Below are 23,632 nucleotides of genomic sequence, written 5' to 3' on the forward strand. Positions count from 1 at the left end.
TCAAGCAAATCCAGGAGAGTATAGAGATATATATACAGACTATATGTATATATGAATGTATGCCGGGGGATAAAACGTTCGACGGGGCAACAACGTTGCATGATTTTCAATAATTTAACAGCCAACAAAAACATACATTTCAATACGATATTTCTCTAAAAACTCTTTTTTTCTTTCTGTCTTTCTTTCTCGCTTTTCGACTCTTTAGCTGTTTTACTGTTCGGTCTGCAACACATGTTTTTTTCTGTATTTCTGTTTTTTTTTTTTTTTTTGTGGGCATAAATGATAATTTCAGTTTGGCTTTGGTAATTAATCATTTTTTGGTTTTTAAGATTTTTTTTAGTTCTTTTTTGTTTTTGGTTTTGGTGGGGTTTTTGTTGTTGTTGTTGTTGTTGTATCTCGTGTCGCGTCTTTAAACGCTATTAATTGAAACCAATGCCCATGTGTAACTTTCTTAAACAGACCCTAAGATTAGAGTGGTCCAGTCCAGCTAGCCAAAAGCTGAACTAGTCTCTCTACACACTTTGGCTTTGGCTTTGCGGCTTTGAACTTGGCCGACAACACGTTTGTAAAATGATTGATTGATGTGGTATTCATTTTAATAAACGCCTGCATGCCACAGCTCCATCTACTACTACTACTACTACTATATGTACATATATGCATACCATGCTCAACTCGATACTCGATAGTCCAGCAACAACAACAACAACAACAACAACAGCGACCTGTTCGGACTCTAAATGCGACTTCAACTTCAGTTCTGACCTCGGTTTTGCGGTTTTGATACCCAATGCAAGTGGCCAAAAGAGGAGTGTTTTCAACAATAATACATTTATGCATTATTTAAGATTGTCTCACACTAAAGTATACCATAGAAAGAACATAATTTAAAGCAAATATTTATTCAATATATGAACTGCATAATATAATATTTCCAACCAACAACTTTCATATAAATAAAGTGTATAAACATTCTTAAAAGTTTCTCATTAAATTATTATTAAATCGATTATAGAATATTTCTAAACTTTTGTTAGAAATAATTATAATAATCATAATAATAATAATACTTTTATGCGCACACTAAATTATACCATAGAAAGTACATCATTTAAAGCAAATATTTATTCAATATATGAACTGCATAATATAATATTTTCAACCTACATTTTAATTTAAGATTGTATCGAAACAAAATATTTATGGAACATATGAGTATAATATTTCCCACCTACACCTTTCATATGAATAAAATGTATAAACATTCTTTAAAGTTTCTCATTCAATATAATAATATAACATTTCTAAACCTTCGATGGAAATAATAGTAATAACAATACATTTATGTATAAGATTGTGTAGCACTAAACTATATTATGGAAAGTACAACATTTGTAGCAAATATTTATTTAACATGTGTTCAACCTAAAACTTTCATCAAGATAAATTCTATTAACATTCTTTAAAGTTTCTCATTGAATATATGTAATAATAGAAACCTTGAATATAAATAATTTATTTTATATTTTAAATGCATTTAAATGAGTCGCTTTTGTAGAATGTAAAAATATAATATTTTTATGCAAAACTCTTGATCAAAATAAATATTTTCAATGGACTTGAACGATTTGCATTAAGATTTTATTTATAAAGAATATATTAATATAATATTTGCAATCTTCGATTAAAATAACTTCCATCAAATTTGAAAGAACATTTAAATGACTAGCAGCGAAGTAACCTCAATAAAAATAAAATATATTATATTTCAAATGACGCATATTTTCATGGATTATAATAATACAAAATTTCAAGCCTAAAGCTTCGATAGAAATAAATATTTAGAATCCAATTCCAATCACTTAAGAATTGAGATCGCTTTTATTAAACATAATAATATAATATTTGAGGCCTTTATCTCTTATAGAAATAAATTTATTACAAATAAATACATTATTCATATATAGTTATTATATTTCTCATCCTTTCGAGTGTATTTAAATGGTGCTATCTTTCTCATGGAATATCGATCTTACTGAATCCAATAATATGACATTTCAAGCCTTAAATTTTAATACATATAAATATTATTATATTTATAATGCAATAAGATAAGGTATCTTTTAGTCAATCTTTATTTTCATTCCTCTTTTTATGACATTATGCATACGCAGTTGGGTGGGGTCTTCACTTTACCTCCCCGCTTGCAGTCTTAGCAATACATGGATTTCTATGAGATAACAGATATATATCATAGCATATCATAGCATAGTATAGTCTCTATACTTGACTGCCTTATTGGCGTTAGTAACTCTATTAAAAGTGTCATTTAATTTGCTTTGCTCATCAATTTAGTTGGCCATTAGCAGAAAGGCAGCAAAAGACATGAAGCCAATTGATAACTGTTCTATAATTTAATATCGACGCATCAATATACATAGATCATCAATGTTACAATTTATTATTAATAAGCTCTTGAAATAATCTCGCAAAGTAATTTGAAGAAGTTTATTCATTGCATTGTTTGAAAATAGTCGAAGAGTGAATTGATTTCAAAATAACAAATCAGAATATGTGAAGCAATTACAATTCTATAAAGAGTGACGAAAATGCTCATCTCATTGCAATACAAAATTTCATTCGTTATTACAATAAAATAATGAATAATAGTAAAAATTGTTGTTATCCAATTTGAACAGTTAGGATATAAGAAATTCATTACTAAATATGTATGTACTTCAAATACAAACATAGCTACGAAAAATTCGAAATGAATTTATTTTTCATTTAGTTGGCACAAAGCGTCGAATGAATATATCATATATTATATTTGTATGTAGCTAGCTAACATTAATTTTTCATAGAGATCAAACAGAATTTAAATTTGTCTTCTGCTCTTCTCCTGACAAGTATTTATTTTCAGTTGCGTCGGAAAAAAAAATGATATCAAAATAATAGAACAACATTTATGTGCTTCATTTCAATAAAAAAATGTTGTTAAGGACTAAAATTTAACAAACTTGAAGGCCTTAGTTAATGGGGCTCATCTCAAAAGGAATTATACGATACACGAAAATTATTATAATAATAAATAAGCGCATTCATTTTATACCAAAAGGGAAATTCCTATAAATTCATTTATTAATACAAATTATTATTCGAGTAAATTTAATACAATTTTTATTATCGTTGGAGGAAGCATAAAGAAACCCAAGTAGTAGAAATAAATTCTCACCAGCTAGATTAAATCTGGAAAATAAGCAATAGCATCTAAACTAAAATCGAATTCATTTCAATTCTAATATCTTAACTGCATACAGAAATGAATTTTCTAATAGTTTAAATGGCATCTAAACTAAATTCGAATTCATTCGAATTTCAATTCTAATATCTTAACTGCAGAGTTTTCATCACACAGAAATGCATTTTCTAATAGTTTAAATGGCATCTAAACTCAATTCGAATTCATTTCAATTCTAATATCTTAACTGCAGAGTTTTCATCATTTGGCAGCTAGTTAAAATGGCTGTGAAAATACATATTATATGTTAGAGTAACACTTGAATGTTGTAAATATATCATTATGCATAGAGCTGCGATTCTGTCTCTAATGTCATTAAGAGTATTTCAGAGCGGCAAACAATTAATTTTTTGGTATTACGACTACTATGGAATTACCTTAGTTTAGTGATTGAGGTCGAAAGCGGTGCACATCAAAGGCGCTTCAAATTGATGACCTGAGTGCAAAAATCATTAAATGCTGCCAGTTAAGAGAGTGTTTTTAGAGATCAGCACAGCACAGTCACAGTTATCCAGTTCATCATTAAAGTCTAAAGTCTAATGCCTACTTCCGTTTCGGGTTTCTTTTTTTCTGTTTTTTTTTTTTTTTTTTTGCATATCAGATCACACACAAAAATAGAAGTTAATGGCGCAATCTTCTCACTTTGCTCTTTGCTATCTTGTAACACAATACATGCATCAATATTAGATCACAAAGGCACAAAAGCAAAACACAAATCAGAAATCGGAAAAATCAAAAAATCAAAAATCAAAAATCATTCAATCGTTGCGTTCACACCTCAAGTGTTTGAATTGAGCTCGAATAATTGATTTGAGATACGAAAAAGGATAAGCGGCTTCTCTACTTTTTGCTCTCTCTGCATTTGTATCCTCGTATCCTTGTTTTTTTCTGTGGCCTGTATTCGTTGTATCTGTTAAGTCGAAGAAGCGTGAAGAATGCTGTGTAGCGTTGAACAAGCCGCATCTAATTGATTTAGGTTGCTGCAGCCTGTGACATTCATTCCAACTGATCCCGAAATACTTTCCATTCACCCATCATCATCATAGTGAACAACAACAAAAGAGCCTCGAAAATCCATCAGCAATGACTCCAGGATTTGCAAAAACTGCAAACGAGGATTACAAACTGGGCCATCAGTAAAAATACTTGTTGGCACCTTTTGCAAACATCATCACTGGGCATTTGTAATTCCTTTCTTTCCTCTCATTGTCTAAGCGCAAATTTCCTCATTCTGGCCATGGCCGAGTTTTCCTCATAAGCCACAAAAACAAACACGAGCAAATCTCTTGCCAATTCTTTTGTACCTGGCGCATAATTACAATGTGTATTATCAAATTTTCCGCACTTTGTGCGTCTTTAGCTCTGACGACGATTAGTTGCAGCGCCTCTTGAGCAAGTAAGCTGATCTTTTTAGTTATTTTTTTCTTTTTTACTACGAAATTTTAGATACAACTGTTTAACTAAGCACAATAAAAACTTCTTTGAAAAATAGTTATCCATCATTTTCCACCAAATTTACGTTGGTTAAAATAATCAAACTTTATTATTGAGCAATTTTTTTCATTATGAATTGAAATTTAAACTCAAAAATTCACTTAGACAAGAATATTTCGTTAACATAATATGTTTAAATGTTATTTAAAGAAGAATAACTTGAAAAACTTCCGAACAATCTTCAGTTGTAAAATTATTCGCATATAATTATTGTAGAGTACGACATTTTTAACAAACGGTAAAAGAAATTGATAATTTGTCAAAATTCGTAGAAATTTACGATATTTTAGTTATATAGAATTTTCTTCTTAAAAAAAGTACTTTATTTTTTAAGAATTTTACAGAATTAGTTAAGTTACTTTATGCAAAGTTTTTAAGCAGAAGCCACAAAACTTGACTTTATTTCAAATAGAATTTTATAACTTCACATTTGAGCTCACAAATTAGAGCTCAGTGAAATTCGTATTGGAATTCAAGTTATTGAAGTAATTAAAGTGGAATTTGAAATATTTGTATTATATAAAAAATACAAAATTGAAACTACCTCAATAAGTAATTGGATCTAATTAGCCAAGTTATTCAACCAAAATCACACTGAAATTTTGGCTAAACAAAACCGAAATGCCAACTGTGATATACATATCTTTTGATAAAGTATTATATTGGAAAAATTGGTAATTCATTTCGACAAGTTTGCTTTTTTGGCTACAAAACCGAAATGCCAACTGTGGTATATCTATTGATAAAGCATTATATTGGAAAAATTGGGAATTCATTTCGACAAGTTCACTTTTTTGGGTACAAAACAGAAATGCCAAATATAAAATCTATCTATTGATCAAGAAATATATCAATTGTGCTTCAATTTACGAGTATTTCCTAAAAATTAGTTTTAAAATTAGAGAACAAGCAAACTTGACTTTGTGTAGTATTTTTTTGTGTATCTTTCACTATCTGTTTGTAGGATCTGAGAAATGTGGAATTGGTTCCGCCACTTACCGGATTTACTTGCGGTTTCTGCAGATGTGATGCTATATTTGTGATATTCATGCCAGCCATGGCCGGAATCTGTGAGCCATACAATTGGCCAGCCGTCGGGGTCATGTCCGTTAGCATTTTAGATGCTTCCGCTGCTGTTGCTGTTGCTGCCACAGCCGCTGCTGCTGTTGCAGTTGCAGTTGCTGATGTTGCCGTCGCTTTTGGTATCGTCGATGTTGTTGTTTTAAGGCGTACAATGATTGAAATTTTATTTTCACTTACGCAAAACCAAAAAAAAAAAAATTCTAGAATTTGACTTGTTTAAGTTAGATGCGTTTTTATTTATTTATTTTTATCTTTTTATTTTATTTGTTGTTGTTGTTTGGCTGTCACTGTTGATGCTATGGAAAAATCACAATTATAGTAGAACACAAAACAAAACACGCGCGTCGCAAAACAATAAAAAATATGCAACAAAAATTATTGAAATTGCCGTTTTTTGTTTTTTGTTTTTTTTTTTTGTTTTCTTAATGCACTTTTCACAGTCAGTGTTGTTTTGTTTAACTATTTGTTAGCAATATTCATTTACTTTTTGTAGTTGATGTTGTTGTTGTTGTTGTTTAGATTGCTTTTTGTTTTGTGATTAAACTCTTTTCAAATGTTTTACCAAATGAAAGTGTTGAGCAGCAATTTTTGTTGCTGTTGCAATTGTCACTGTCACTGACACACTGGGAATTTGCACTGGGATCTTTGAGAATCTGTTAGATGTTTTTTTGTGTGTTGAGGATGCAACGGCAGGTGCGTTGCCCGACTCGGTGTGATTGGAGGTTGCACAATGTTTGTTGGGCAACGGACAAAAAGGGAACACAAGCGAAAAAATGCACTAGACTCGGTAACTGAAGCGAAATGAATATAAAACCAACAAAAACCGGACGCACTTGCAAACTGTATGCTATATATCTTGGCTCGATCTGATAGATGTTTATTGTTATTGTTGCTGTATGCTGTTTGCTGTTGCCGTTGCCGTTGCTGTTGTTGTCGTTGTTGACGGCGGCGGCGACGACGTTGGCGACAAGGAGGCGCCTGCTGCTGCGGCTGCTGTTGTTGCTGCTGCTATTGCTGCTATTGCTGCTTAGCTGCTGCCTGCCTGCTGCTTGGTTTGCTGCTGCCTGCCTGCCTGCTGCTGCACAAACAAACAAAATGTATCCGCGCAAAAGTTTTCGGCGTCGTCGCTGATCGTTCAAAGGCTTGCAACTGTTTCACGCGATGCCAGCGCAAACAAAAAGCTTGGGCCCCGTTCTCGTTTTGTCGTTGGCGGTGACTGCGGCGTTAACGTCAAGCATTGGTGGTGTCGTCGTCGTCGTCGTTGTTGTAGTCGTCGTTGTTTCAGGCAGAGGGCGCGTCAAAACAAGTTAGCCGGCGCGCCACTTTTGTGAGAGAGACCGCGATTTGCAATATTGTGTATTTTTGTGTGTGTTTCGCTTCAGCTATGCACGCTGCTAAACTGAGAGAGCGCAACAGCAACACCAACACCAACAGCCAAACGAAGCAGCGACCCAACACACACACACACACACACACAAAAGCAAGCTGGCGCTCGACTCGCTCTCTCTCTGTCTCTCAACGAAGCAGCAACAGCAGCAGCCATTCCCATTCATCATGACGCAGTTATTCGTAACATTGGTATTTTTGTGCGCTTGTTGGGCGTGCAAACGAGACAGCAATAAAACAAGCAACCACCAAATATGCCTGTGTGTGTGAGTACGCGATGATCATCATCGTTGTTGGCTGCGCTCGGGCCTCAGCCTCGGCCTCGGCCACGAACACTAACACGAAACCGAAACCGAAAACGAGCCCGAGAGCCTGACGATGATGTATTATCTAGCCAGCCAGCCAGCCTAGCATACGCCACCGCTGCCGCCACCGCTGCCGCGCCAGCCGACGACGTCGTTGCGTCGTTGCGTCGCGTCGCTTCGTTCGTTTCATTTAATTTCATTCTTAAATGCAAGCGAGCACGCGCTCAAAACGAGTTTCGCTTTGGCGACGCCCCGTTGTGTGCATGCTGCGCGCCGACGCGACTGTATCGACCAATCAGCATACGGCAATGTGCTCTGTGTGCCGTAACCTATAATTAGAGCGATGGCCGCTGTGAGAGCGAGATGGCTATACGTTTGGCACGCGCGTTAGCGTGCTAGCGCGTTTCTTCTCTCCCGCTGCTAGGCCCCAGCCAAGCTATTGTTGTCTCTATCAACAGCTGTGCAACAACAACAGCAGCAGCAACAGCAGAGAGAAGGCAACGTCGTATATTCGGCATTGTCAGTTGGAAATTGTCTTTAGTATGATCCCTTCGCGTGCAAACGCCAAAACGTTGCGCAGTTGTAACACTTTTTTTTCGTTTCTGTTGTTGTTGTTGCTGGTTTCCTTTTGGTTTCCTTTCACATGCCAAATGAATTTCAATTGAAAAACTGTTGCGATTGGTTTAATGGAATTATTGATTACAAAAAAAAAAAAAACAAAAAAAAACACAACAACAAAAATAACCAAGCCCCGAATGACAAATTGTTTTATTCACATACCAACAAACATACAATTTTTTTTTGTTTTTGTTTTTTTTTTTTCTTTGCTTCAAGTTGATTTTAATCGATACACATAGTAAAAGAGTTGGTATGACAACCATTTATTCATGGAATTTTTTTGGCTTGTTTTCCTGCATTTGAATGTGCATAGGAAGCGGACTATGTGTTGTGCAAATACATTTATTATGGGAATGGGTCACGAAATATTGCATTTCTTATTAGAGCAAATTGTTAAGTTCATTGTAAATTGAACAGACACCATACATTTCACCCATTTACTTGATATCAACTTGTTATACAATGTTTAGCTGCATATTGAATCAAATTGCCATTGACTATATTGTTGCTAATCACTAAGCTAAGAAATATATTCATCAATTCATTTCTGATCTTTACATTAGTTTACTTTGAGTAGGAAATTGTTGCTCTTGATTAATGAATTGCTTATTGGCTTTATCTACCTGAATTAATTTGCTCAGTCACACAGCTTTTCAGTTTGATGATCAGTATTTCATTTAAGCTAAACTATGCGCCAAAATAGAGTGTTCTTCATATTAATTGTGTCGTTTTTGTTATAATATGTTTTAGTATTGTTAAAATTAGTGCATTTAATAAAAATAATTTATATGAATTTGAAATGTGTGTCGCTCTGGCTCAGCTCATTGCTATAAGGAATTGTATTTCAATAAAATAATAATAATAATACTTTCACTTTTCACTTTTTTTTCTTACTTATTAATCTTTTCTTCACTTATTAATCAAGTTATGACGTTCCAAACAGTAATAAAATGTTAACACAACACTCAATTCACAATTTTATCGTGCAATAAAAAGAGATTATTCAAAATTCCAAAAAAAAAGTTTTCAGCAACTCTTTAAAATGAATAGGAAACCCGTTTAGTAAGCTGTGAAGTTATTTTATAGTTCTTTGCTATACATATATTGATATATATATGTATATTGATATATAAATGCAGTAGCAGCTTACAAATTACAATTTTCTGAAATTCAAAACTAAGAAAGTAATTGGAATCGATCTTCATAACTATCTTGTTGTGCAAAATTTAGAACTAAAAGTTACCTGGATTTCTTAGCTTACATAATATTTATAAATAAAAAAGTTCATGAAACATATTCATTCAAATACTCGTATTTTCAAAATTAAAATCACATTTCAAATAAATTGTTGCCAATCAAAAGAAAGTTGAGCAGCTGTCAAGCAGATTTGAATAGGCGTTGTCTCAACTGACTGTGATTAGGCTCAAAGTGTTGCAGGAAAATCCGTAAAACATTTGCGTGAAAAAGGTGAGCAGCAACAACCAAACGAGGCCAGCAACATCCGGCCACTTGGCCACATCGTCCAAAGGGATGTGCTGTGATCTGCTGTGGTTGTGGTTGGTATTCATCATCAGAATAGTTGAGATGACAGATGCGATGGCAGCGCCGCTTTTCGGATTTGGATTCGCCCCATTCATGCCCAATTGACTGATTGTAGCGCCTTGCCTTATGTATGTAAGTGTGTTCTTTCTGTGACATGCGACACACTCATTGCGTGTGTGTGTGTGTGTGTGCGTGTGCGTCATAGTCTGATGTGGGGCGAGGGAGTCAACAGCAACACATCGTGTGTGCGCTCTCTTCTACACTCTATGGCAATTGCTGTCTCATTCACACTACCGCCTCGTCAATAGAGACGGGGAGAGGACCCCAAAAAAAAAAAAAAAAAACTGTCACCGGTTGGCTGGTGGTTACTTTAAGTGGTTACCTTTTTCAGTTGCTCCAAACCCACAAAAAAAAAAAAAATACAAAAATACAAAAAGCAAAATGCCAAGCCACACATCAACCAACCAGAGCAACACGATTCCGACTCAAGTGCGCTAGAGTTTTCGCATGAATAAACTTCTCTAATCCCACGTTAATGTCTGTTGTATCTGGCGACTAAGAAGGCATTTCGCATTCAGCACACTCGTCGTATACGTCATGCCTCAAGTTCAACTGCCAGCTAAGGAGCTGAGGGGAGTCGCTGTCACACAAAAGACACAAAGAAGACAACACGTTGGCATGCAAATTTACAACTGAAATATGACAGAGAGAAACCAGCTTGAGTACTTGACTTGAATGCCGATCTATTAATCGCTTATCTTACAAAAGACTTGAAATATTATCGCTACACAAGTGTTTCTTTTTTATACTAAATGCTGTTTGTAACTAAAGCAATCCATTTTATGTAGATCACATATTCAAAACAGCAAAAGAGATTTCCGAAACATTTTCTATTGTATTTGTTATTGCAATGAAATAATAATAAGAATAATTTTGAATTAGTTTTAATTTATTCTAAGTTGTTAAAAAAAAACTTTTGAACTATTTCTAAATTGGTTTCATAAAGCAAATCTGATAATATTCTTAAACAAGGACTGACGCTTTAATATATTATTTAATATATAGAATTTAATTTTAATTTTGTACAATGCTTAAAATATATGAAAAAACTGATGTTAGTAAGTTGAATACAGTGATAAATTCAGTCACATTTCATTTCTTTAATGTCAAGTTTACATTATAAACATTGAACAATTCATTAACTTGTTAATGATAGAAAAATAAACACACAAAAACATCACAACTTCTATACTTAGAATTGTTGTTTTACCGTTTATAAATCGATTAATATTAGTGACAAATTATAATGTTATTCCATAAGAAAGTGGGCCAAAGAAAGAATTTTTTCAAAGCGTATTTATAATTTACAATTATAAGTCTTTAACTTAAGATATTACTTTTCAATTTATTAGTTTCCTTGTGTTGTTTTTCTTTAATTTTATAATTTGTAAATAAACAATTTTAATATTTCCACTTGTAAATCATATTTATTTTATATAATGTATCCTAAAAAGAAATATAACTAAATTATTAATAATTTACAATTAAAGGTCTATAACTTAAATCTATAATTTTAAGATATTACTTTTCAGAGGTTTGTTTTTAATAACTTTTCTTCTAGACATCAATTATATTCGTTTATATTGTTTATTTTTCTAAAATAAAATCTAATTAATGGAAACTGCTTTTTTTCGACTTTACATTTACAATAAATGAATATAATAAAATCTGCAATATAGAAGCAAGCTTGACTCTCTTGAGTTGAGTTCAAATATACACTCGTAATTATGTGAGTTATTTACACGTGTTGTACAATTTGTCACATAATATTGATTAGCGCAGTTAAACGTTGGCCTTTTGTTGAATTTGATTCCCCGCTGCCAACGAGTCAAAGGAGGAGGAGGTCGGAGGTCGGATATGACTTCATTTACAAATTCAATTATTCAATGCACGCACAACATAACGGAAAGTGGACTGTGCGACGTTTTGTGTCATCTGAGTTCAGCCTCAGCCTCAGCTTCTGATTCTGCTGCTGCTTCAAATTCAGCTTCAAGTTGACTGTGGGGCGTAACCCTGGCAAGTGTGTAATGGGAAGGGAAGGGGAAGGGAGTAAGGTGATTATGGCGGGGCGGAGCGAAGCGAAGCGGACGGAATCTTTGCGGCAATGATTTGCACTTTTCGTCATTGGAGCCGGCAACAATTATAATGACACTTTTATTGTCAGCCATTTGTACTTAATTAAACCATTTGCGATTTCTCAACAGCTTTTGCACGACAAACTTCCCCAAGTTCCCCAATCGAAAGACACACACCTGAAGCACCCAACTAAAAAAAAAACAAAAACCACCCAAAATTGAACAATTTACCACCGCTTTTATTACAAATTACAAATTAATTTTTAATTGCATTTATTTTATAGCACTTTCTTGTACTTTAATTGTTTCAATTACGATTAAGTTATGCGATGGATCAGATTTCATTCGCTGTAGTCAGGTGATGATAGGGTAACTCATACTGTATAATGATTTATTTAATTCGATACTGTCAACTAGTTTTAGTTGTTGTTCGCTTAAGCGTTCTATTAAGAACTAAATAATTATCGTGTTCATTGTTCACATTCATTATTTTGATTGACAATGACTTTAACTACTCATTGATTAATGTGATCATTTATTCACTAACATATATTTTTAATTCGAATTATAAAATGTTGTCAAAAGCTGTAAAATTGATTGATTAATCTAACGATGTAAAAAGTACATTTCGGCTTACATTGAACTCCTTTAAATATTTTTCATTGTTTCGCAATGTTTCAATAAGTTATTTTATTAGACAATGAAACTTCATATTAAAGATTGTACAAATGAGCATCAAATGAATTCATTCCGTTTCATTAATTCTATTCAATTAATTTTAGGATACTCTCTTAACCATACAACATAAAATAGTTTATTTTTAACAGCTGATGTTAAATTTAATATTGAGGTTAATATATAATGTTAAGCGGAGCTGAAAGGAAGTTAAAATATTAAATATTGAGACAAGATGTATAAATTAATTTTTATTTAATTAAATTTTTAAATATCTAATATCTATTACTATTAACAGCACTAAATGAATTCCTTTGAAATATAACTACAGCTGTCGAATTGTTTAGTTAATCAGGGCTCTATAACCTAATAAAATATACTTGTAAGTCACTTTTCGAGAATGGTAAATAAATACTTATACAAGACTTATGACGATTGACCCTATTTAAGCTATTTAATCAATCAATTCTATTATATATTCATTTTTTTTAAAAGTTGTATGTAAATATTTGAATAAGAAATTATTCCTTTAACTAAATTAGAGCGACTGCAGTTGTAATTAGTTTTAATTAGATAAATTATTGTCGATTTCAGTTATTAGAATTATGACAAAATGTGCAATTTTTATAAAATGGATTTCCTCTAAAGATCGTATATTATCATCCTTAAATTGTTGTTGTAAGTGGTGTAAGACTTTAAAATACTTTTATACTTTTGATTCTTTTCTTTTTAAAGAAGTTCCTTAGTAATTTGCATATTATTCTAATGAAATGTTTTAATTAACTAAAGAAGGAAATTTAAATTGATTTACAAATTGTTTATCCGCTCACAGAAATGTGTGTAGTTAATTTAGAGTCTAGGATCAACGATCTGTCTCACTTTGAGGTAATTTTATGGCAATACGCACAAAATATAATATAATATTCAATAGAAAAAAGGAGACATCAATGTGGGTCTTGGTGCCAGCATTTGGGGTGCATGGGAGATGGGAGATGGGAGATGGGAGCTGTGAGCTAAAAATAGCCCATGAATGCGAATAGACGAATAATAAAGTTGGGGAGCCAAGCCAGAGGTAAAAGTTCAAGTAGTATTGCGTGGAATAAAAACAATAAGGGCAGCAGCCAAAGCAGCCTTAAGCAACTAACCAACCGCAGTCGCAATATAGCTGTCTGTGCTAAGTGCATGTGTATGGAGATAAGTGTGGATATATGTATACATATATAATACATATTCGAATACATCTATATATGTATGTGTGTGTCTGTGTGTGTGAGAGTCTCTTGTTGTTTTTTTTCCGAAGGGGGATTCATTCTCTAAATTGCTAGGCGAAGGCGTGTCGCAAAATCGTAAATCACTTTGAAGTGGGTCGTAGACGTCCAAGCGACGTTCGAAAATTACGCCGTTACAACAAAGACAACAACAACAGTCGCCACAGCCGCAGCAGCAGCAGCAGACACTAAGCAAACCGTCTATTGTTCCACGTCCACGTCCAAGGCGAGGGCTAGTTGAAGTTGAAGTTGAAATTGAAGTTAAAGCTAAGCTGTGCAACCCCTCAATGCCCGCCAGCGACAGGAAAAATCACGCTAGGAGCTTCGAGTTGGGAGCTAAGAGACACAGACTGGCGCTGAAGCTGAAACTGAAGCCGAAACTGAAGCCGAAACTGAAACTGAAGCTGCCTGCTGTCCTGACACACAGTAGCAGTTGAATGTCAAAGCCAAACAACCTTAAATTTCGCTGAAATTGATCGATCGCAAATGGGAATCAATCAACATTTCAATTTCAATTATAAACCAATTCAAATTGAAGTATCAACAAAAGACGCGGATCCTTTTCGCATACAAATACTTTTGGCTTTTACTGTTTTCATCACGATGACAGACGTTGACACATTAGGGTTGTGACTTTATATTCATTTCTTTTTTGCTCGAGTACTTTCAGCAAGATCGTTTGCTTCTTCACATTTCGTATTTGGTATTTATACGTAATACGAATCGTTTCTACAAAAGCAGATATACCAAAATCTTCTTCATTCTCAATTAGTTGAAAATGATTTCGATTTGATTTTAAATTAATTGGATTATTCTCGTATTTCCTTTAAACTTATGACATTAAAGATTAGACGCATTATTAATTAATAATCTGGTATATTTTGCACCGTATGGTATATTATGAAAATAATAGTATATTTATATATTAAAATGTAGCTTTTAGTGTATTATATTATTAGCATAGATTTGTTTTTATGCAAAATATAATAGCCTATATGGTATATTTTATAGCCTTTGATATATTTTAGTATTTTTGGTATAATAATTTATTATATTATTGGCATGATTTTTCTTTTATAAAAAATTTAATAATATGGTATATTTTATATCCTTTGGTGTATTTTAGTATTTTTGTTATAATAATTTATCATATTATGGGCATGGTTATGCTTTTATGAAAAATATAATATATAAGGTATAATTTATAACCTTTGGTATATTTAAGTATTTTTGGTATATTCATTTATGATATTATTTGCATGGTTTTGCTTTTATGAAAAATATGGCATATTTTATATCCTTTGGTATATTTTAGTATTATTGGTATAATAATTTATTATATTATTGGCATGGTTTTGCTTTTATGAAAAATATAATAGCATATATGGTATATTTTATAACCTTTGGTATATTTTAGTATTTTTGGTATATTCATTTATGATATTATTCGCATATTTATTTTTAAGAATTGTTAGCGGGTATCTCACAGTCGAGCACACTCTGAATGTTTTAAAATGAGTCGGAAATAAATATAATCTTTAATCGATTCAATTTGTTAATTATTGTAATACAAACTTGTTTTCATTAGCACATAAATAAATTCTCAACTGGTGCTGTCTTTTGGATATTTCACATATAAAATACTGAAGCTGCCAATTTGCATTTACTACGCTCAATTGCCATCATTGACAATTGTCAATGGGCCAGCGTTAATTATGAGCTGTTAGGCAATTAAAATTGAATGCCAAACGAATGCAAAAAAGGGACGGTTGCATTGATGAAACTGGGCTAAAAACCAGAAGCCAACAAATCGATGGCGCCATCAATGAAAATGTTCTGACCGTTTAGGCCACCACACGTCGAGATATTCGATGTTGTGCTAACCAGGTGTGAGAGAGTCGGATAATGACACAGGGCAGCGCGAACAAAAGAGCAAAAGAGAGGGAGTGAGTGAGTGAGAGAGAAAGCGAAGCGTGCGTTAAAGAGTGACGATAAACGTCTGATAGAAAGCAAGAATGGGTATGAAGTTGATGTGAGGAGCCATTAGCTGGCCGGCTTGTTGACCATTTAGTCTAATTATGATCATTTTATTAAGCTCCTCGGGCTGCAATCGATCAATTATAATACACAGAGAGGCGAGAGCTCAAAAACACTCTCAGTGTTCACTGTCTGCAACAATTTGTTGCTGTGTGTATCCTTGTTGTCTGTCCGTCTGTCTGTCTGTCTGTCTGTCTGTCTGTCTGCCTCAACCTTAACTTCAACTTCAGCTTCAAGTTGAAACGGTGGTTATATTCACACACAGTTGTTTTGTGGAACAACAATTTGCAAATTCGACATTTCGTCAACATGTTGCTCAACATCTCATCAAAACTATTTAAAAATAATAAATAACAATAATTAAGTGCAATGAAGCCGTAAAGGCGGCAGGCAGCACGCACAGCAGCGACGAAGCCCTCTAAAAAGATTGAGGAGTGATGACTACAAACGAGTGTGTGAGTGTGCTAGTGTGTGTGCGAGTGTGAGTGTGTGTGTGGAGTACTCGTGTATTGCAGACCACTGCACGTTGGCACCCTTTTCAGTTTAAACACAGGTTGTGGACCACGACAACAGCCGTAGCGACAGCAACAGCAACAGCAGCAGCCACATCGAGTAACACCCTCAACTTGGCCCCAAAACAGAGTGAAAGAGACAAAGAGACAGAGAGAGATAGCGAGCAAAGACAGCTAAAGCTAAAGGTAACCACAGATACCCAAGTTGCAGCGCGAGTGTGTAATCAAGGTAGGTAGTCATTATATAGTAAAGCCAGCCTTAACCTGGGATTTATGTATAGCATTATATACGTACGATATACTCGTAACTTGCGGTTGATCCATCAAAATTTTAAAAGCTCTATTAGCGAATAAGATTCAATTTAACTCCTCTTACATAATATTTATACTTAACAAGTGAGAACGCTCCCCACATTCCAAGATTTTTGCTTTGCCACGCTGACGAACTGACACTCATATAGTATTTATGTCATTACAATATGGGATATGCTGAAAAGAAAAATGAAATTTCATAGGATTACCTGATTTACTGATATAGTATTTATGTCATTACAATATGGGATATACTGAAAAGAAAAATGAAATTTCATAGGATTACCTGATTTACTCATATAGTATTTATGTCATTACAATATGGGATATGCTGAAAAGAAAACTAAATTTCATAGCATTGCCTGATTTACTCATATAGTAGTTATGTCATTACAATATGGGATATGCTGAAAAGAAAAATAAATTTCATAGCATTGCCTGATTTACATGATTTCTAGTTCTTTAAAAAACATTCTCCCGTTCGATGCTCAACTTCAACAAGAGTATGCATCTTTCAGAGTGATTTCACTTAGTATAGTTTTCAAAAAACTGTTAATTCCGTACTTCGTTCAATAGATATATTCAAAAATGGTTCTGAAATGAATCCAACTGATATCTGTGTACAGAATAATGCAATGATTATTTAACATATTATTCCTAACATGCAAAGACTTCTGACTGAAAGAAGAATTACGGAATTAAAGACACGACAACGATTATTGTAAAATTATATTTTTCAAGCATTGCATAGAACACAGCTATATGTCCATAATTTGTACTCACTACATACATATGTACATACATATGTGCATTATCATCGTTTCTTCCGGAAAAAAAGAAGGTAAACTCTTACATAATTCAGATATTAAAGGCCTTATTTCTTGTAGTTAATTTTACTACGCATAACAATTCTTAATAAAAATAAATATGCGAATAATATCATAAATGAATATACCAAAAATACTAAAATATACCAAAGGTTATAAAATATACCATATATGCTATTATATTTTTCATAAAAGCAAAACCATGGTAATAATATAATAAATTATTATACCAATAATACTAAAATATACCAAATGATATAAAATATACCATATATGGTATTATATTTTTCATAAAAGCAAAACCATGCAAATAATATAATAAATTATTATACCAAAAATACTAAAATATACCAAAGGATATAAAATATACCATATATATATACCAAAAATACTAAAATATACCATATATTACAAAATAATGGATTTACTTTGTTGTATTTTATTCTTAAAAAACTCATATTCATTTGGGCTGATCACTCTTCCATTTAAATACTTTTAGTGACACATATTCGATCCCATAAAACGTATTCTTCCTCAATATGAATTTTCGTTTAAACTCATATTTTTATATTAATATATACATAGCTCGGGAATATAACTATACTAGAGCTAGATGGATCTTAGAATCTTATTCTGTTTTATGCTAAAATATATAAATTCGATTAATTTGGTTTGCGTATGAATTCATTTATTATCTTAAAAAAGAAAAATCAAACCAAAATCAAGCTCTAATTCTTTTACAATCAAAATCAAAAAAGGAATAAAAAATTTGTCAATTTTCATTTTCAAATTTAATTTTCAGTATTTCAAATTAGTGATTCAGTATTTACCATTTCACCCGATAGCCACATTTCTTAGATTAATCTTTACTGTTACTGGCTCACAACTGATTGAAATTATAGTTGTGACCATTGGTTACTAACATTAATAATCAATAGAATTGATTTTTTTTTCTAAAATTAAGTGCTTTGCTTATAAGAAAATAAATCCAAGCAATCAGATGACTCAGATGTTCTTCGAGTGAGAAACAAATTTGGCCAATTTGACAATATGGAATTTTAATTAAACGCTTCTACGCATCTTCGCTGATCGACAAGGAGAGAGATAGAGAGAGAGGAGAGTGGTAAGTGTGTTCACCCTCTTACTTACATTCGAGTGTTTCGCATTGGATGGTCCACACAATTAATTACTATAGTCAACAACGTCAAAAAGTCGGCAAAGTCATCCACGGAATAGAGGCCCAGTTGAGCTGGTGTCCCAAGCTCCACCAGCTGAAGTCCAAGACGAAGTCGCAAGTCGAAGTCGCAACTCGAAGCTGAAGCTGAAACTGAAGTTGAAGCTCGATCTCGAATGGTGGATTGGGAACGGCGAGCGAAACATTTTTCTTCTTACCGCACAACCTGTAATTAACATTCGATACAAATCGAAAACGAAAGACACAAAAAAATTTATTATTGTGTATTAATAAATTTTATTTTGTTTGGCCGCCGTTACCAACTTGTCCAGCGCACAGAAACTCCAGCTAACTCTTCCTTCCAGCGGCATAATTTTTTCTTTTTTCTTCTTCAGTCTCTGTTTTTTTTTTTTTTTTTTAGCTTACCCCTGTTTGCAGCCACAATTTTAATGCTGAAATAATTATACCCTGTGTCCATTAAAAATGAGCAATAAAGGGTATTATTGCCATTCTACAGACGTATGTATGAAAAAAGGCTAAAGAATTTCCATCCATCGTTGAATATCCATATATAAAGAATTGATGTGTCTGAATAATGTTTTCTCTATTCATATCCAGATGTGAGTCAATTAATTTCACTTGTTTTTCTATTTGTCAGTCCTGAGGCTGTGGCCAGGGTATCCAGTAGTCGATCAGTCTCCACACCCAGTGCTCTGACTTCCCGATATTCTCGGTACAGAGAGCCATAACTTAGTGACAATGGATAGTATGCGAAGAGGTGGGATTTTCATTCTCAAAAAAAATGTTAAAATATATACTCAGCACACACAGTCGATTCTATATGGACATGTCCTTGTTGCTGTCCATTCGAATAACCTCCAAAAAGAAAACTTTATTTATAGTACAACATCATCTTACTATTTCTAGACTCAGATTGATTTGAGGTTAAACGATTTAATCACATATAACCTCCAAAAAGAAAACTTTATTTATAGTATAACATCATTTCATCAACTCTGATGTTTTAAACTACGAATTTTAGACTCAGATGGATCTGAAGTTAAAAGATTTAATAAGAAGATATATGGATATTGTTACAATATTCAAAAAACAAGATTAAAATAAAACTATTATAATAATAATTAATAAAAACTTCATAAATTCAAACTTGTTTAAAATCCAATTTGAATTTTCTTTTATCTTCGATCAAATTGTATAAAATTTATATATGTATATGTTTATAAGCCAGTTTTAATATAAAGTTTACCGGGTATACCATAGTCATGCACACTCGCAGCTTATGTTTATTCATACTTGTATTTTATTTTTCTTTTCTTTTGCGTTTCTTGTACTTTTTCTTTGCATTGAGTTTTGTACCCCTTTTTTTTATTTTGCTTTTTTGTGTTGTTTTGCAATTTGCTTTTGTTGTCTGACAAGGCGCATATATCTTAGGCATTATCTTGTCATACAATCAGGCAGTCGCAAACCACAAAAAAAATGAAAAAAAAACACAAGATGTGAAAAATGTGAAAAATATGAAAAATGTAATGCTAACTTATGCGAACAAATTAAATAACACTCAAACGAGAACATCGAAAGCCTGTCTTGGGTGACAAATACATACAAAAACGAGTATGTGTGATATGTTTTAATTAAAATAACGTGTAATTTTTAACAATTATTAAGTGCTTTTTATATGAGAAACAAGTCGAAAAGTTTAAATTTTGACAAATGAAGTGAGTAAGTTGACGAACAAGTTTATTTTGAAGCATACTTATGAGATTTAAAAAAATTAAATTACAAAATTTTAGTGTGCAAAGTTTTAATTATATCAACAAATAATATATAACAAATACGTCCTTATGATATGTGTATAAGGTTTAGTCTTAAAGAGATTTCCCTAAAATGTTGATGTTCTAGTACTTTATTGCTTCTACTGCAATTAAGAAAAGAAACAAATCATGTGACAAACTAACTTGGATTAAATTAATATTTAATACGTAATATATTTATATTTCTAGTACTATTATAAGTATACTATATTTACTATAAATTCTGTTACTCTTTATAAAACCACTTTTTTAACTCTAAAGTAGCTTCACTTCTACAGCAATCATTTTTGTACTATCTATTTAAATGTCATCAAGATTTATATAGAGTCACTATAAGAATCGTACTAGCTTAATAGAAAGCAATGGAATATCTAGGTTAGTTGGCATTCAAAAAAACTTCTGATATTCGCAATTTACATTTTGAATATTAATTTATTTTTAAAAGAAAGTTATGACTAGAGCTGTGATATTTTAATATTAAAGTTGTCCACTTACTTAGTTTTGTGCATAAGAACTCTATGGCTGCATTTACTTAATTATCAAAAAGCAAGTAAGAAGATACTTGCCACCTATTTTCAATAAAACAATATTCTAAAAATATACCAAATTAATATACCGAAAATACGAAAATATGCGGATAATGATATATCGATGTAGTACTGCATTCAAAATATACCAAAGAGTACAAAATATACCATCTTGTCAGCCAAGTCTCGGTTGCAGTAGGCGTTATTTGTGAAACAAATTTTCAGTTATCATAAATACGAAGGCTCAATTTGGTATATTTGGTAGTATTACAAATATACCGTATGCGGTATTATGCTTAAAATATACCAAAAGTAACCGAAAGTATACACAAATATACCGAATGCTCTATTTGGTATATCGATGCAATATTATTCGTTAAATATGTCAAATTAAAATATAGAAAAAAATACGAAAATATACCAAATGCTCTTTTTGGTATATCGATATAGTACTACAAACTACAGAGTGCAAAATACACTAGATATTAAAGTGAAGACACTTTAATCATTATTGACAAGTACTTATTTACTAAATATATATCCAATATTATATTTGCACCGCAAACGTATCTTAATAAAAAAAATGTAATAATTGTTTGATGAATAGGGAATAAACTAAACTGAACATAAGTAATGGCAATTCGTCATAATTTTTGCATCCACCTGCTGACAGCATTTTCCACTTTCTTGTGGAAACTTTGAGCTATGCCAATATAATGAGGCATAATGTCAAATGTGAATTTCTATGAATTTTCCTTAAATATGTTTTCCTCGATTGGTGTGTGTGTGTGTGTGAAGTGGGCGAGGCATTTGAAATTGAAAACAAATTTGATCTGCATACTTTTTTCGAGGAGCCTACGTACTCTCAAATATTGCAGCAAACTTTCTGCCTGTTAGTCTTTTAGTCTGTGCGATCTGTCCGATCTGTCCGATCTGGCTGGCATAGCATGAAGTGGCTTTTGGCCTGGCCCCATGTGTGTGTCTGTATTATCCAGTCTCGCCCGTCTTTTATTTTGACATACAAATCTTTTGTCTGCGGCATATGACCAAAAACAACAAAAAAAAAAAAGAACGAAGAAAAAAACGAAACGAAAAAAGTGGGTTGGAGCAGAAATCTTCAACGCGTCGAGACACGTCGTAGTATGTGGCAAGAAAGCTGCAACATCGCTATGTGGCATATACGAGCATGTAGTCAGCCCTTGGGCCAGAAGACTTGCGCAGAACTCGCGAGTCAACGAGTCAAAGTCGCCATGTTCAAGCTGCAAAGCTGCAAAGCTCCACTCCACAGAGATTGTGGCAAGTGGCATAGCGACCGTGTGGCACCATCAAACGCCACGCCACGCCACGTCATGCCGCGACCGTCGTCTTGGTTGCAAGTACATTGATAATGCAGACAAGCGATCCAGCAACAGCATCCACAGCAACAACTTTGAAATTTCGAGAGCGTTGCGAAAGTGTTAAATGTTTACATTACCTGAAGAGTACGTTGCATACCTCACAACAACAACAAAAACAACAACAACAAAAGCCAAAGCATTGCCAAAGTTTCGCTAATAAAATACCTAATCTTTATTTACAATCATTGAGCGATTAAATTCGCTAGAATTATGTAAGCATTATAATTGAAAATTAATGTTAACTATTGAGATATAACAGAAAAACACACAGCTATCCTTAGTGCTTACTTACTTTCAACAACTTTATTCTCAGAAACTAACAAGTAAGAAAGCTACACTCGTGTGTAATATACCATATGATATATTTGGTATATCGATATTGTGCCGCATTCAAAATATTCCATAGAAGACACAATATACCAGATTGTCAGCCAAAGCAACTAAGACCCCTAGACCTCATACAAAAGTATTTCTTTAATAACTTCGACAATTTTTATCTGATCGCAAACAAATTTTCAGGAATCATAAATACTATAGTATTTTGTATATACCAAAATTCGCAACTCTAGCTTTAAAATTAGGCTTGTTATTCGATTTTTTTGATTTGCGGGGGCGGAAGTGGGCGTGGCAAAAATTTGAAACAAACTTGATCTGCGTGCAAAAATAACAAATGCTGTCGAAAAAAAATTGAAGCTCTATCTCTTATAGTGTCTGAGATCCAGTGTTTCATATGGACAGACGGACAGACGGACATGGCTAGATCGTCTCGGCTGTTGACGCTGATCAAGAATATATATACTTTATAGAGTCGGAGATGCCTCCTTCTACCTGGTACATACATTTCCTGCCGGCACAAAGTTATAATACCCTTCTACCCTATGGGTAGCGGGTATAAAAAGATCATAAAATTGTAAATGAAATTAACTGCTATATATTCTATTTAATTTTCAATTAAAAGACATAATTTTATACTTTTTCAGAATCGATTTAAAGACTCTGATAGATCACTTAATTTCTTGCAATTAACATCGAACAGTTTCCACTAACTTTCTCTCAAGAACTTCACTGAAAAATAGTTTAGAAATGTTCATCACAATTAATTTTTGTATGCACACTAATGTTTATTTACAATCATCAACTGATTAAATTCACCGGAATTAATTAATCTAACTGAAATTGAGTGTTAACTTTTGTGATACAATAT

At 32.8% G+C, this 23,632-nt stretch overlaps 1 protein-coding gene and 1 long non-coding RNA gene across 4 annotated transcripts in view; one reads left to right on the forward strand and one right to left on the reverse strand.

Annotated features, from left to right (window-relative positions):
- LOC117577901 (transcription factor Sp9) overlaps positions 1-6,894 on the reverse strand; it is a 39,588-nt gene extending 32,694 nt beyond the window's left edge. Inside the window, exons 1-2 of one of the 3 annotated variants that reach the window (XM_052008368.1) lie at positions 6,715-6,894; positions 5,798-6,177 (exon numbers count right to left, since the gene is read on the reverse strand). In XM_052008368.1, coding sequence (XP_051864328.1) covers positions 5,798-5,914 — 117 coding nt within the window. In that variant the 5' untranslated portion in view covers positions 5,915-6,177; positions 6,715-6,894. Of the gene's footprint in view, positions 1-5,797 lie in introns of all 3 variants that reach the window. The other 2 variants (XM_034262891.2, XM_034262892.2) reach the window with 2 other exon arrangements.
- Positions 1-18,783, forward strand: part of LOC127566390 (uncharacterized) — a 37,392-nt gene extending 18,609 nt beyond the window's left edge. The window contains exons 2-3 of the long non-coding RNA XR_007955680.1: positions 18,463-18,621; positions 18,694-18,783. This is a non-coding gene — a long non-coding RNA (uncharacterized LOC127566390). The remainder of the gene's footprint in view (positions 1-18,462; positions 18,622-18,693) is intronic.
- The last annotated feature ends 4,849 nt before the right edge of the window (positions 18,784-23,632 follow it).

This window comes from Drosophila albomicans, chromosome X (assembly GCF_009650485.2).
Source record: "Drosophila albomicans strain 15112-1751.03 chromosome X, ASM965048v2, whole genome shotgun sequence".
In the NCBI taxonomy this organism is placed as follows: Eukaryota; Metazoa; Arthropoda; class Insecta; order Diptera; family Drosophilidae; genus Drosophila; species Drosophila albomicans.